The sequence below is a fragment of the Xiphophorus hellerii genome, chromosome 15 (assembly GCF_003331165.1).
Source record: "Xiphophorus hellerii strain 12219 chromosome 15, Xiphophorus_hellerii-4.1, whole genome shotgun sequence".
Taxonomy (NCBI): domain Eukaryota; kingdom Metazoa; phylum Chordata; class Actinopteri; order Cyprinodontiformes; family Poeciliidae; genus Xiphophorus; species Xiphophorus hellerii.
Genome location: NC_045686.1, coordinates 644,200 through 660,888, shown reverse-complemented (window position 1 = coordinate 660,888; position 16,689 = coordinate 644,200). Strand labels below are relative to the sequence as shown.

Genomic DNA, 16,689 nt, shown 5'->3' with positions numbered 1-16,689 from the left:
GGAGACCTATACCTGGCTGTAAGCCGAGACCAGAGCTTGTAAGATGAGACCCAATACTTTGGATCCCTTTCCTGCCTGCACCTCCAGACGCACATACAAGCACAACAACCTTGTTTACTGGTCGTCATACATTTCCTGGCTTGGCGCCGGTCACGTCCGCTTTTCGGACGGGGAGCAACGGCGGAACGAAAGCCGTAACCAGAGAGAAAAACCACAGTTTAGAAAGTCTTCAAAATCCCCATTTAAGATACTAAATGTGTCCTAGGGATTACATTTTGGAATGTTACAATCTTTGTTTTATAAGTACCGTTTGTAACTCAGTATTAGGAGGCTTTAAATACTGTAAAAACAAATTCATACCAATAATTTTTGGTCTAGTTTCTGGTACAAATACTTTGGTACACTTGAAAAACTAATTTACAAGCAACTTTTCTTCAAGATAAAGGAGCTTGTTTCAAGTAAATTCCTTACAATTGATGAAAAAGTTCTAGTTCCATTGGTGCCGTTACCTAGCAACGCCAAACAAGCCCAGGTTGTCGTCTAGCAACCCAGTCCTAGTTCCAATGGCAGATAATTGGACTTGGACATATTCACGTATCACAAGTGAAATAATCTGCCATTGGAACTAAAACTGCATCAACATTAAGGAATTATTGACTTAAAACAAGCTCCTATATCTTTCTGAAAAGTTACTTGAAAGTTAGTTTTCTCTTATTTCAAGTGAACCAAGATATTTGGACCAGAAACTAAACAAAAATTTTTGTTCTTCCCTGCAAAAACATAAAATCTTACAAAATAAACCCCAAAAGTGTTGGATTTCAATGACTAAAACCCAAAAATATATGATAGGTGGAAGTTTTGCACCATTCTTTGTTTGTTGTAATCGAGTTGTTGACAGAAATCTGTCCTACTGAGAAAGCACACGGTGACAGTAAGCAGTGTTTAAATCACACTAGTTGCTTCATTTCCTCATTTTATCTTCTCTCCTATCTTGACATAAGAAGTGAATTTGTGAGAAACAAAGTTTGTACATTTCAACCCATAAAACATGACAGATGATGCAACGCTAACGGATGACAGCGCTACGCAACACAAACACTGCTAATTTTTACACCATGATCAGGCTGTCTAGAAAAATAAATAAAAACCATAAGATTTAGATAATTAAATGGCAAAATTTGCAAGGTGTTAAAACTCCAGACGAAAACACAGCAACTGGTTTTGAAGGCAGAATTAAGTTCTTTGGTTCTTCTGCTTTTAGCGTAAAGAACTAAAAGCAGAATTGCTTTAAAAATGTGAAAATTATTATGAAAGGTCAACTTACCTATGAGACATGTCTTCCCTTCCCACTGTGGGGGGCACACACACTCGAATCCATCCTCCAGGTCGATACAGGTCCCACCGTGAAAACATGGACTGGACGAGCATTCATCCAAATCTAAAAAAAAAAACAAAAAACTCTGCCAATTAGTGACTGTTAAATGAGACTGGACTCAGAAAAATGGAGTGATGAAGTTGCAGAGCAGCGTAGAAAGAAAAAGCAAAACAAAAAAACAAACAAAAAGTGAAACGACTGACGTTTGCCACAGGTCGGCCCCTTCCAGCCTGGCAGACACAGACATTCGTATCCTGCAGCGACGTCACGACACGTCCCACCGTTGGAGCAAGGGTTGGAAACGCAAGAATGCTCGGCTGATCGCAGCAAAATATTACAGAAAAAGTCAATTCCAGAGCTAAAATTCATAGTGACGCCGCAAGAATCAAGTAATGGCCTTTTTATTATGTTGTTAGCTTTTGAAATTAATATTTTTATATATAAAATCAAGCACAATTTCAAAACTGAAACTAAAAGTTGTTTAAAAAGCGACTTGCCTATCTCACAGTTTTTTCCAGAGTAGCCCTGCGGACAGGCGCAGTAGTACAGGTTTGGTTCGGTGTTCATGCAGGTTCCTCCGTTGATGCACGGCTGGTGACGGCCGCAGTAATTCAAATCTGTTAGAAAACAGAAAGAAGACTTGGGAAAAAAAGCCCTGTAAGGAGAAATGCTCCAATAAATCGGATGAAATAGATTTTCTGTCCAACCGGCAGATGCCTGGAAGGTTAAAAATTCTAACATTTTCAGCGAGAAAGCCTTTTCTGAGGAAAAAAGACAACATGTTAGCCATTTGAATGCCGCTTCAGGCTGAGTAGAAGTGAGAGCAAGACTTCCAATACATAGTTGGTACAGAAAAAAAACATTTTTAAATATTTTGAACGCTGTCTTATTAATTTTTCTATTATATCTCTTTAGATTAAATCTGGTTGGACACAGACTGCACCAGTAAGTTGAAACCTTAGAGGAAAAAGCACGAGTCTTCATTTTATCAACACAGCAGCTTTTCATCTTAAAGGTGACTTATTGTGATTCCTTCAACAGGTTAGGATAAGTCCACAAAACATGTTCATTACATTTTCAGAATGAGTTGTTTCAAGGCCGACTCAACGTTTACACTCGCACGTAAAAATGGCCGCATACAGATGAGAAACTATGCAACAGTGCATCTTTGAAAAGCAGAAGTGGAGCCTCCTGCACAACTAAAAGAATACAGGAAGTGGTTTCTGACTAGCAAGCCAACAACAAAACATTTGTCTTTTCCAGCAGCCATTGTATGGTACATACAACCGACTAAGCATGCTAGAGCTCAACTGGGCTGGGCTTCGTTGCAGTTGCCAGGTAACGGCGAATGTGACTAAAGCAGAAGGTTTTTGAAACAGCTCATTTTCCAGACACCAAAAAACAAAATATAATTTTTTTGGGAATAGCTTAAGTGCTAGGTCTGGTTTTAGAAGCAGTTGAGACCCATATAGGAGTATAAAAATGTGCAAAATTAGAACTTTGCATAATAAGTCCCCTTTAAGTTCTCTTGAGAGAAAAAATATCCATTTGATCAGCTGAACTGAGCTCATGGAGACGACTTTAAACTTTAACTTAACCAATTGAACAGATAGAAGCCTGTTACAATGCAACCAAATGAATTCCATCCCACCATCTTATCAACGTTTAAGTGAAGCTTCAAGTCTGCAGTGTGTGTTTTGTTCTTTGCAGAGTTCTGTGCAGCCACCTCCATGTGTCACTTTTTCTGGGATTTCCCTGAAATCTCGTTGCAGGCTTCGCTCTGAATCGAGGACCAGCTGCCTGCGTTGGCAGGAGGTGTTTTCTCAGCCCCCTGCTGCTCCGCTTTATGACTCATTTTTCTGTATTTGCAGGCTGCAGACAGGTGGTGGAGAATTAGCAGCACAAACCAACCTCTTATTTGCACATATTAAATTAAAATAAATGGTTGTGCTCATTTCCTGTTCTTTTAAATAAAATAAATCAACTAAAGCATTTCACACAAGCCTCAGGCTGAAGCCAGGTTCCCCCTAAAAACCTGGTAAATAAATGAGCAGGAATCCGCCTCCACTGGGGATCTCAGGATCTGTCCTCATCCCCCGAAGAGCCGTCTGTGACGGAGGCATGAGGGCGGATCGGGTGATCCTGCCGCTGCTCAGATCTCAGACAGTAAAACTATCCAGCTTCTGGTTTCCAGATAGACGGAGACGCCACTAAAGACGAGGCAGACTTCATTTTAAACAGCTTAATCTGGTGATAAATTACAGCTATTAGGGTCAAATTTTTCTATCAATTCCTCTACAAACTAGTAAATACCTTTAGTATGCATCTTCATAAACTACCATACTAAAGTCATCAATAGCTCCATTTCTGCAGATTTATAAAAGCACTACAGTAGCTAAAAATGTGAACAAAACTTAGACAATATTCCGCCAACGTAAAAAATATACAATTTTGTAAATTCAATGTTTCCTTTAAATGAAAAAGGCCATTATAAATCACATGGAAATACGTTTTTTCATGCAATAAGTCATTAAAAACATGCAGCTCCATCAAAATCCAACCACTTCCTGTCTTCTTTGCCGTTTCCGCCAGTAGTAACATCCCGTTGTTGATCGCATACGAAAAAAGTGTTTCCGTTGCAGTTTTGCTAACTACAGCAATTTTGATACAGCCAGAAAAAGAAAAAAAAACACCTCATCCTTTTTTGGGCCATTGGAAATAAAATAAAAGGGTAAATTCTGCCAAAAAACTGAAATTTTGAGATTAATCTCAGAACATTTCTACAAAAAATGACATTTCTGTGCTCCAAAAGTCAGAAATCAACTATCAAAAACCTGAATGTTCAAGTTTGAGAAAACTTCTGTTCACCAGGGTAACAAATATTCAATATTTTATTTTATTTTTTTTAAAACAACCAAAAAACAAAGAGTGCATACCTTTTTCACACCAGAGGCCGCCCCAGTTCCTCTCACAGTTGCACTGCCAGGGCTGGTTGCAGGTGCCGTGAACGCATCCGGGAAAAACTTCACATTCATCGCAGAACTGGCCCTTCCAGCCGTACTTACACCTGTTAAAAAAGAAAGATAAAAAATACGGCTTCTTTTCCTGAAACATTTTGTAAAGCAGATACATTTTAGTTCCCCACCTGATCAGACGCCGTTAATAAAGATTTGACTGAATCATCTCATCCAAATGCATGTCTAAACATAACTAGACCTTATATTACTACAAAATAGGATTTTTAAAAAATCCAACTAACTTTTTTTTCTACCTTACAAGAACTTGAGTTTGCCTTAAATCTTACTTTGAATTTCTACAATATTTGCTTTTAACCTTAACGTCACAATTCTCACAAGACAGTGAGATAGTGGTTAACATTACAGCTGAATTTGAATATTTACATACACTGAAAAAAACCAAAAACTTTTTACTCCCATTGCTACATTTATTTTCATGTTTTTGGTCAGTTTGAATCACCAAAATAAGCCATTTTTGTTAAATGCCAGAAGAATGAGATTTGGACTTTTATTATATCATGTTAAAAAACATTTTATGTTTGATAAATATAATAACCAGAGAAGTGCTGTCATGATTGACATGCTTTTATTTTGAAAGGAAGAAACATTTTCTCTACCAAAGCCTGCAAACACCACTGAATTTCACCCGTGCCATCGTTTTAAGCAATCAATAATTGTGACGATTAATCAGATTTAAAAAAAAAAAAAAAAATGGACACATTCTATGAATTTTATATTCATAGAATTTAAATTTACAAAAAAGTTAAAAATTTTTGAATCTGAAAACATTTTGTTGTCTAAAATGTAGCAACATAGCGTTCCTTTATATAAAACTATTTCGCTTGAGTTTTGGGTAAAGCATATTTACAGACAAAGATGTTTTCATCTTAAAATGCCCATTTTTAATACATTTTTTAATAGTTTTGGCTTAATTATTGCTTTAAATAGTTTTTTTTAAGCACATGGCCTTTTCTTGGGTTTGCATACTCTAGTTAACGATCACTACTATAATCAATTAATCACAATTAATCCGATTAATCGTTTCAGCCATAATGTGAAATTATGGTTCAAATCATCAAATGAGAGAAAAAGAAAAATCTCTGAATTGATTTATGGTTTTTATAGAAGTTTGGTGGCATTTAAAGACGTCAATCCGATTAATCGTTGAACAAATCCTCAAACTGCATGTTGAATGTGGCAAAAAAAAAAAAAAGCCAACTCATTTATAAAAAACGCATCCTAGAACAAAGCCCTAATATAATTGATCTGAACATGGACTCATCCTGGTCCCATGGCCTGCTGCCAAACAATCCCAGTGTATGTTGACATTCCAGGGCAGGAGAGGTTAAGTATACTTCCATGGGCTCCCGCGCACAAGCAGGAGTCTGGTTTTGAAGGAGAGTGGCGGCTACGAGGGTGGTAAACTCGCTCAGGCACTGAGTGGCTGGAGACAACTGTGTATATACACAGAGTCCGTGCAGCGCAGCCACAGAGTCGTACGCTGCTATTCCAAAGCCGCGGTGTCGTCGGGACAGCTGTCTTGTCAATTGACGGCTATTTTGAGCCCCCTGCAGACGGCACCGCTGCCTTTCTGAGAGACCAAGACTTTGGAAACCAGCCACTCTCCAGCACTGCAAAACAAAATCTTACCAAGTGAAATAAGGCTTCAAATAAGACAAAACTAACTTACAAAGTAACTTTTCTGGAAGATGTACGTCTTATTTCAAAGATATTTGCACTAGAAACTAAAAGCCACTTGGTAAGATTTTGTTTTTTTGTTGCATGTTTCTGGACAAGAAAGCGTCTTGTCCAGAAACATGCAAGATGCAGGGGTGGGTTATATACTGTAGACTTAAAGGTCATCACGATATTTTGTGACATTATTTTGATGAGGATAAAAGTGACATTATTACTACCTTTTAGATAACTGTATGGCTGTGATTGTGCCACAGCTATTCTAGACACCAATCACAAAGGGGTTTGATTTGTACCACTAGGCTGCACACAGTAACTGAATTTAATCATGTTTTCAACTTTACTGACATTACCATTGAACAAAAATAGTAAAATAAAAAACAATACTGTTATTTATGGGGATTTTTAAGTATTAATTGGAATTCATTGTGATAATAAATCAAAAATGATGTGAGTTTTCAAATCCAACTTGAAAATATTGCTAAACTGCTCAGAAATGCAAACATTAACTGTATGACTGTTACCACGGTGATTAGAAAGCAGTTTATATTTTCCGTTTTATTTTATTATTGCATTTTGTAACTTGTCTAATGACTGCAGATACAAATTACCTTATGTTATAATCTGGTAAGGTGACATTTATGTATATTGCTGATATGTAAATACAAAATTCTTATAAGAAAATCATCATTATAAAAGATGAATTATACGATAAAATGGTCGCCAGTAGGTAGGGCTAGTTCAGGGTTTCAAAATAAAATAGATTCCAACTCACAAAGTCTGAATCTTTCTGAAAAAGGAAAAAGTTCTGCAGATTCAAGGTGATTCTTAGGACAAGCCTCTTAAATGTGTCGGAACAGGCCCAAAGTGGCGCACTCTGAAGTCTGAATGGAGCGATGTCAAAACCGACACACACCAGCTTTTGTTCAGCAGCTTTTAGGTGTGACGTACACGGGCGAACACGGAACAAAAAAAGAGGTGGTAAATGATTTAATGCCAGCTTTTCGTGCCCTGGGGAATCATTAAATTCGTGCTCCTGCAGGACGACCTTTTTACTGCCGCTCCCCTATTCAAGTCGCTCTTCCTGTTGACGGTTTACATGAATCAGTCGCAGTTCACCAACGGGAATGAGGAGGACGCGTAAAAACGAGAAGCAGCTTCCAACACTGGGTCATACGGAAGAGGATTAGGGCCACGGGAATAAAAAAAATAATAAAGAAGCATATTGATCTGAAGATTAACGTCAGACTTCAGAGCAAAACTGTCATTAATCGAAACAAGACTTGGAAGAGAAAAAATAAAGTCAAAATTCTGGGAAAAAATCCAAAATTTAAAGTCTGAATTCAAAGTCAGAATGCTGATTAAAAAATTAAAAATTAAAAATTTTAAGAAAAAATCCCTGTTAAAATTTGGTTTAAAAAACCCCCAAAAAACATCAAAATTCTGAGGAAACAAGTGAAATATCTGAAGAAAAGAAAAAATGTTAACGTTTTGAGAAAGAATCAGAACTCTGATGAAGTCAAAATTTAAAGTCAGAATCTGAGATCAAAGTCTTTTTTAAATATCTTTTTTAAATTTGCCCTAATCGTCTCATCCCATCTTTCCATAGAAGGTGTTTTTTTATTTTAAAGACGTGGAGAGCGTCGTCGCATCCGGCAGGTGGGGAGAGGACAGAAGGGTTTCCACAGATGACAACGGGATGTGAAGGCATCCTGGAAACAAGGCACCAGCAGGGACGGTGCGCGTCACTTTATTTAACTGTCATTTCCACATTGGGGGAATGAAAATAACACAGCGGGCATTCATTTCCTCCGCTGCCCCTTGCCCTTCAAGGAGGACTGCAATGCGGACAGGGGGGAAGCCGGGGTCTGACGATTCCCGGCACGGTTTACAGCGCAGCAATTCACACACGCACAGCAGCGTCTTTCTTTGGTCCAAGGTGCAGAGAGCTGATGAGGCTCTTGGTATTCTGAGGAGGATCTCGAGCTGCTAAAAATACAAGAAGGCAGGAGCGGCTTCGGCCTCGCCTTCAGAAGAGATCTGGGAGATGCCCACAAGGGAAGGAGAGGCTGGAAACAACAAGCCTCACCAAGTTGATGCTGCTTCTGTTCAGAATGTCAAATCTAGACTTTTCTCTCTTTTCTGTCATCGTCTGCAAGATTTTTATGGTTTCAAAATGCTGCAGGATTCCCCTTTAAACATAAAACTGTCTCAAAGTGGCAAAAATCTGATACCAAAAACACAAGAAATACGTTATTCATAATTACATTTACCACCAGAAGCTCAAAAATAAAAAATAGTTCTTACTCGCATTTGCCTGGAGCAGAGCAGTTGCCGTGTACCGGGTCGCAGCCTTGTCTGCAGATCGCTGGAGGAAAACAAGAAAAAAGTTAAATTCTCATGTTGACAAATGGAAGGTGGGAAAAGCATAATTTCAACGAATGCAAAGACAGTTATTAACGGCGCTCTGAAACGAGGGACAACTTTACGACTTGCATATAAAACTCTACGCAGCTTTTAAAAACAACTCCACCCTTTTCACCACCCATCTTTTCACACCTTTCAAGGTTAGCTGAATGATTTACAGTGGACACCCCAGGTTTCACTGTTAGGAACACTACAGCAAAAAAAAAATAATAAAAATCCAGTCAAACTCCGAGTCTCATTGGGAAAAAAAAAACGGACATTTTGAGTTTAATCTCAAAAATGTCCATGTTTTTTTTTTTTTTTTAAGTTTCAAAAGTTACATTTGCTACAAAAGTCATTTTTGGATTTCAGAAATTTATTTTTGGAAATTGCACTTTCAAAGGTGCCAATTTTTGAAAGTGGAATATATTTCACTTGTGAAATTTTTTAATTTGAGTTTCAGAAGTCAAACGCTTGCTAGAAAAAGTCAGAAATTTCCCATTATTTTCCAGAAAATTTCTGAAATTAACCAAAGATTTTCTAGAAAATTTTAGACTAATTTTAAAAATCTGTTTTTTTTATATTTGACTTGTGGTACTCAGGAATTTCCTTGTTTTTTCTATAACATTTCAGAAATTGTTTTACTTTTGGAGCTCAAATTTTCTAGAAAAAAAAACTATTCCTTTTCTGAAATTAATCTAAAAACTTCTGTTTTTTTGAGACTCAAAACTTTTAGAAAAGGAAATTTCTTGAATTAATCTAAAATTTGTCGTTTTTTTCTTGAAAATGTTAATCTTTTGGAACTCAAATTTTTAGACTAATTTAAGAAATGTCCTGGTATTTTCTAGAAAATTTTAGTTTTTGTTCTTGAAACTTCAACTTTTGGAACTCAATTTTTCAAGAAAAAAGGACATTTCTGAGATAAATCCCAAAGTTTTGGTGGAAATGGACTCCTTTTTCTTTAGATCGACAATAGCCCTAGCATGCTGTCGAGCTCCACTCTTGAGATTTACACAACTATGCTTTTATAACTCATATTGAACCACAAATGATCTAGAGAAAAGGTTAGCCAAGTAGCCGGTTCCATAGCTATGATCTAGTTGGGAAAGTATTTTCTGGGCTAACCTGTCTTGCACTCTTTGCCCATCCAGCCGTCCAGACAAACCCGAGTCCCTGAAGCGTCGCAGCGATAGTGTCCGAAGTAGTCATCCCGAGGATTGCACAGCTCGTTGCACTTGTTCCCGTAGTAGTTCTCGTCGCAGCGCACCCGGATGCGGTAGACGAGGCGAGCCACAGGCCCGTCATGGCGGTTGGTCTGCCAGGGATCGCCGGGGTTGATCATGCCGGTGTGAACGCCGCGCTCGATCAGCAGCTCCTCGCCGTCTGAAACGAACATGAACATTAACCCTAAATCCGATTTGGGAAACAAAAGCTGATCAAAGGATCCAGAACCCAGGACTGCTGGGATGGATACTCCTTCAGTAACTGATGGGCTGGCTCTGCTCCAGGGCTACATGCCCGGAAAATCTTCAAACGATGTCGCCTAATTAGATGTTCAACCACCTCTATGGACTCACTTTGCTTTAGAGGTGCAGCAACTCTACTGATTGAACTCCACAGCCCGTCTTTAAGGCCAACTTCAGCCACTTCCAACTTTGATCTTGCTCTTTTAGTGACGATCTAAATGCAAGGTAGTCAATGAAAGGCAAACTGCACCTTATTGCCCCTCTGTTTCCCAAAAGAAAAAAACTCCACACAAAAAGAAAAGAAGAAATAAGAACCATTTCAAGTCAAGTTTGGAGTTAAAAAACAACAAGTCTTGATTGTTGCATGTCATCTTCCAAAAATGCCTTGAAAGCCAATGAAATATTTGCTGAAGGCAATGAAATTATTTAAAATAGTGATGTGAAAACTGCTTTATGATGAAAACTAAATTATAAACAAGTTGATCCAAACCGATTTCATTTCAGAAAATAGTTTGATATCAGATAGAGGGAGTAAATCACAATCAGATGATGAATTAAAATGGGCTAAATAATTTCCCTTCTGATTATTAATATTTTGTTATATTTACAGACTTCATAATCCATCTTATTTATGGTTTCAGTTGAAGAATGGTTTTTAATTTTGTTTTATCAATTTTGAAAACAAAAAAAATCTTACCAAGTACTTTTGGTCCAGTTTCTGTAAGTTACTTACAGATAACTTAAGAAATCTGACCTTGTTTTAAGTCAATAATTCTTTAATATTGGTGAAAAGATACTCGTTCCATTGGCAGATTATTTCACCAAGGACATCTCCCCGTGTTTTTAGCGAAATAATCTGCCAGTGGAACTAGAACTGGGTTGCTAGGTGACGGGCTGGGCGTGCTGGCGTTGCTAGGTGACGGCGCCGGTGGAACTACAACTTTTTAATCAATATTGAGGAAGGTTTGACTTAAAACAAGCTCCTGTATCTTGCTGAAAAGTTACTTGTAAGGTAGTTTTCGCTTATTTCAAGCGAACAAAAGTATTCGCATTGGAAATGAGACCAAAACTACTTGTGTTTCTTGCAGTGCTGTCAATATACAGTATATCTCGAAAATGGTTACAAAAACAACTCTCATTGTTCATCACAATAATTACAGTGACAATTTATTGCCCATCATAATTTGTTACCATGACAACCCTAAGAAAATGTGAAAACTACCAGTTAATCAAGTAACCAACAGAAAACCATTTAATTTAGCCATGATTTGAGAGTTTTAGGCCTCCATACTGACGTTTATCTATGTTGCCAGCTAACAACGTTCTGAGAAACCCAACAGCAGGAAAACAATTTGATTTATCAAGGTGAGCTCAAAGCAGACAAACAATCGCTGTGGAGTGGGGACCGTGATTTCTTTTTCTCCACGGTTTTGGACTCGTTGGAAACAGGAACACACACACATGCCTGCACCTTCCTCTGCTGGGGACTTACACAATGTCAGACAGAATTAAGCAGCAACAACAACAACAGAAATAACCCTCGCCAGTTGCCAGATAGAGAACAATGGGCTCTGGGCCCAATCCGGTCTCTGCAACCAAGTGTCTAAACAGTGGGCCAGTTCGCCCAGTCCGCTCCACTTCCTGTTCGATAAACACAAGGAAAACAGCCAGCTGCCTTTCCTGAGGACGCGGTGGGATGGGGGGTGTAGAGGCAGACGGGAGGATGTGACGGTGGAGGAGAGGAATCCACTGACAGAACCACGCATCGGGTCTTATGTAGAACCAGACCGGCGTGCCGAGTCATGGTCGACATGTTGAGCTTCATGTCTGTTAGACTTGTAGAGTCAATACTGAGCATTTAGTGAGTCTGCATACAAGATAATGTATGCACAACACACAGTTTCTGGGTGACGAGTCTGGCAATGAGGAAGAAGAAAGCCTTAGGATACAAAAAATACTCAAAAGGAGACACACCCTCAGCCGGTTTATGAAATAATAGTGATGCTAGTTGATCAGCCAAAAAATAGCCAAGTTCTCTTGCTGCTTCAATCAGTGGCAAAAGAGTTGGAATTAACTTGGTTACATTTACTTGAGTAACTTTCTTTGGGGGGGGGGAAAGATAACTCTTGGGAGCATTTTTACTTTTACTCGAGACATTTTATTGTGAAATGTCACTACTCTTACTTTAGTGAAGATTCTGGATACTTTATCTACTGTGAGTAACTTTACTGAATGAATACCAACAAAAATCACCTTCAGTTTTGTTAAAGTTTCATAAGTTTTTTTACTGAAAAGTCTACTTATTTTTTTAATGCCTGATTCTATCCAAACTACTTTCATTTTGGTCCTTAAAATTCCAAAATGTCCACATAGTTTTATATTTTTTCTGTCTTGTGATGTATTTTTTAAATATTACATTGATTTTTTGATCAGTTACTCAGTATTTGAATAGCCTTTTACCAATAAGTTCTTCTTTCTTTTAAGTAAAATGTCTGCACTCTCTAACCACTGAATGAACTTATTTTAACCCAAAAATTCACCACAAAATTTGATCTTGTTATAGCTGATTTGGAAAAGTGTTAATTTTGCCTGATTTTGTTACATTATATAAACAATTTATATTTTGGTTCTGAAAATACAATCTTGTTGTACGATCTTGTTCACGAATGGGGGAAGAAGGGAGCGGGAGATCGACAGGCGGATTGGCGCAGCGTCTGCTGTCAAGCGGGCGCTGTACCGGTCCGTCGTGGTGAAGAGAGAGCTGAGCCAAAAAGCGAAGCTCTCGATTTACCGGTCGATCTACGTTCCCACCCTCATCTATGGTCATGAGCTTTGGGTCATGACCGAAAGAACGAGATCGCGGATACAAGCGGCCGAAATGGGTTTTCTCCGTAGGGTGGCTGGGCTCTCCCTTAGAGATAGGGTGAGAAGCTCAGTCATCCGGGAGGGACTCAGAGTAGAGCCGCTGCTCCTTCACATCGAGAGGAGCCAGTTGAGGTGGCTCGGGCATCTGGTCAGGATGCCTCCTAGACGCCTCCCTGGTGAGGTGTTCCGGGCACGTCCCACCGGGAGGAGGCCCCGGGGAAGACCCAGGACACGCTGGAGGGACTATGTCTCTCGGCTGGCCTGGGAACGCCTCGGGATTCCCCCGGAGGAGCTAGAAGAAGTGGCTGGGGAGAGGGAAGTCTGGGCCTCCCTTCTGAAGCTGCTACCCCCGCGACCCGACCTCGGATAAGCGGAAGAAGATGGATGGATGGATGGATGGATGGAAAATACAAAGATTTCCACATTTTAAAATTAATCTGCCAGAAAGTGCATATAAATTTGACCCTACATAGCTGGGTTTACCAATATTTTAGATTTACTCTCAAAGCTAGAAAATGATGGCAAAAATTGATTGAAATTGAAAGAGTATAAAGAGATTTTTGTATTACAATATAAAGAGAGTAAATATCTGCTTTTATGTTGCACCTCAGGACTAATTTCTTTGACATGTTCACCCTTTGACCTTAACCTGACCTTTTAAAACAAACATGAGTCCAAACGATGTAACAAAAAAATAAATAAAAAAACTGAACTGTATGCTCCATTAACCGCCACAAACGGCATGTATAAAATACAGAACCTCTCAGAAAAATGTGCAGCTCTGCTGAAAGGAAGTCTCAACAAATATCCAGATGTCACTCCGCCGAACCGTAGATGCACTTTCAAAAACTTCATGCAACTTCAGGAGAAAAAAAGGAAAAAAAATTAAACTTCCATTTTTCTTCCAAAACCTATTCAGAAGACTACAGCAACATAACGTTCACTGCAAAGAACTAGGTTCATTTCTGCAATATTTTTCTTTTTTAAATAAAATTTAAAAAACAGCTGAAACGAAAAAAAAATAATAATCAAACAGTTTCAGCTTAGTTTCAAGATGAACAGAAAACTCAACAGAGGGCTTTAGCTGCTCAACAAAGTAAGCAAAGTTGGTGGAATCAACTCCCTCCCTCGCTCTTTGGTTACCTAGCAACCACAAGCAGTTACAAGTTCTGTCAGACTTCAGTTACCTAGCAACAACTTGTTAAGTAGCTTCCACCACTCTGCCTCATAAACTGCCTAAATATAAAAAACAAAGTATAGGAGTGAAAACTGGATGGAACAGGAAATGTTTGGCAGCATTTTAGATCTATAAAAACATTAATAGTTAATATTGACTGATCAAGTGATATGAAATACTTATACCGCGATACATTTTCCAGCACTAATCATTACAATTACTGTTGTAAAGCGCCTTAAAAAATTAGCCATACCTCGTTACCTTCTAAAGACCAGAAATTCACTTTTTTTGTTTCACATTTTAGGTGGAAAACTTTTAAATTGCCAGTCATACCACAACTGTTAACCCATCAACTGAGACGTATGGTGGTGGCAGTAAATTTACCGATACTTTTATTGGTCCTGATATTGAAAACAATTCTAGATCACACAATAGAGATTGACGATTAAAACCAGAAATATGAGTTTAATCAGTTTAACCAATTTTTTCAAATATTTTCTGGAACAGCCAGGATCTTACACATTGAATCTATTTTGACACTAAATATATAAGATGAAAAAAAAAGAGAAGTAAACGTGATTAACATTAAGTGACAAACTGATTTAAGACGCTTTAAACACTCGGACCAGAAACATCCATTTACGCTCTTTATGCCGATTTGGCTCAGGCTGAATGCTACAGGCTGGACGGAAACCAACTGGAATGTTTCGAGCAACAATTAGGCCTCCGATCCATCAGAGCCGCAAATTTACTCAACTAATGCAGCAACAAAAGACGACACAGCTAATCAAAGAGTGATGATGTCAAAATCTATTTATTCTCCATTGTCTCCGTCTACAGGCGGAAGTTTGTTTGATGAGGGCGCCAAAACAGGATGCAAAAACCTCAAATAAACACGGGATGATCAGAAACCGTCGATTCTGCGTTAATGAACACGTAGAAGAATCTCATGAGTAATTATTGGTATCTTTGCAGATCAAAGCCGCATTCAGACATGCGGATATTACAGCTGATGATGGTTCTTCCTGAAGACGGCACAGATGTGTAATAAAATGTTTAAAGAAGTCCACCAGGCGGACAAACTCAAAGGAAAAATAAAAAAATCAGGATACAGCTGGTCCAAAATGACCATCAGAGCCAACAGCTCCAACAGTCAAGGTTTGCTCTGTGAGAATATTTTAGCATAAACTCCCACCTGAAGAAAAACTATTCTGGAATTTTCTGCCAACACAAACATTCATCTGAACATTGGATGAAAATACATTAATCTGCAAAGATTTTGGAACTAAATTTACTATTGTCTATTAATCGTACAGACTTGTGCGTCTTTTTATTTGGTCTTTCCAATTAATTCAAGAAGTTTTCAAAAGTTTTTCCAAGTTTCTAATTTTGACCAGAGCTGAAACGATTAATCAGATTAATCATGACTATTCAAATAATCGTCAACTAATTTAATAAGTTTTAAGTACATAAACCCCAAAACATGAATAATAAAAATCTGCAGTAATTAAGCCAAAACTGTACAAATATATATACATTTTGCATAAAAACACTTTTGTCTGTAAATGTGATAAAGTCAAAGCTTCTAAAGTGATATTATGTTACCTTTACCCAGATCAAATTAATGAAACTAATGCGGTATTATTGCATTTTAGGCAATAAAATGTTTATTTTTTTATTATTTAATGAAGAAACTGATATGTTTATTTACATCTTTCCATGCATTTCTAATGCATATAAAAAAAGTCTTAAGTAGTTAAGTGAAAAAGCTGCATAATGTGCCTTTTTTAAAAAATCCGATTAATTGTCAGATCAATCAATTACTATAATAGTTTGTTGTACTGGTTTCTCAGATTAATAAAAAGCTATTTTTATTTTGATATCAGTCACATCTTTGTGGAAAACTTGGTACTTATTTGATTATCAAAATGAGGCTGTGCAAAAAGTTTTTAAAAAGTCAATTGGTTTAAAAATTTAAGGGATAGAATCGTGAAATTACAACAATTCGATAGATCTGATACAAGTGTGTTTCTGCATCATATTTAGTGAAGCAAGGATATTAATATGAAATAAAAACAAGAATGTATCCACATTATACAGCTTTTAATAGCAATTCAGAAGCAGAAATCATCTATATTTATTGAACTTCACATTTTGGAATGAAAGAACTAAATAGTGTTTTTATAAAAGCATGAAATCTTCACTTCACATGTCTGATGTAATTAGAAAGTATTGATATTTTGTTTCATGATGACCCTTTGACTGTAGAAACGATGAATTTACAGTTTCTACCGCTGTAATAAATAAAAATGCCCAGAAAAGACTGAAGGAAAACAGATTCAAATAAAATTAACTTATAAAGTATGAACTTACTGTTGCGCGTGTCGTTGTCCCAGTCCCAGGCTTCAACAATCAACGTAAAAGTTCGCTGCAGAAAAGAAAAAACAGAAAGAGTGAGTGACACACAATGAGAATTAAATTAAGAAAACAGACTTTACTCTTCATACAGCTCAAAACGATAATTTACTCCAGAGGCATTATTTCAGTACAAAAATATATTTTGCAAATTATGTTTCTTGTTCCAGAAAAATATGGTGCACAAGTCTAAACCCAAAACGGACGCAAACCTTTAGATTCATTGCAAAGGAAACGTCAGCAAAAAACAGCGGAGCATCATTCCAGTCACTT

At 37.7% G+C, this 16,689-nt stretch overlaps 1 protein-coding gene across 2 annotated transcripts in view; it reads right to left on the bottom strand.

Annotated features, from left to right (window-relative positions):
• The window catches only part of jag2b (jagged canonical Notch ligand 2b), a 57,983-nt gene that overhangs the window by 19,997 nt on the left and 21,297 nt on the right, over window positions 1-16,689 (bottom strand). For both annotated transcript variants that reach the window (XM_032585248.1, XM_032585249.1), the window contains exons 3-9: window positions 16,375-16,429; window positions 9,619-9,876; window positions 8,395-8,455; window positions 4,312-4,442; window positions 1,873-1,992; window positions 1,579-1,692; window positions 1,325-1,438 (exon numbers count right to left, since the gene is read on the bottom strand). In XM_032585248.1, coding sequence (XP_032441139.1) covers window positions 1,325-1,438; window positions 1,579-1,692; window positions 1,873-1,992; window positions 4,312-4,442; window positions 8,395-8,455; window positions 9,619-9,876; window positions 16,375-16,429 — 853 coding nt within the window. The remainder of the gene's footprint in view (window positions 1-1,324; window positions 1,439-1,578; window positions 1,693-1,872; window positions 1,993-4,311; window positions 4,443-8,394; window positions 8,456-9,618; window positions 9,877-16,374; window positions 16,430-16,689) is intronic.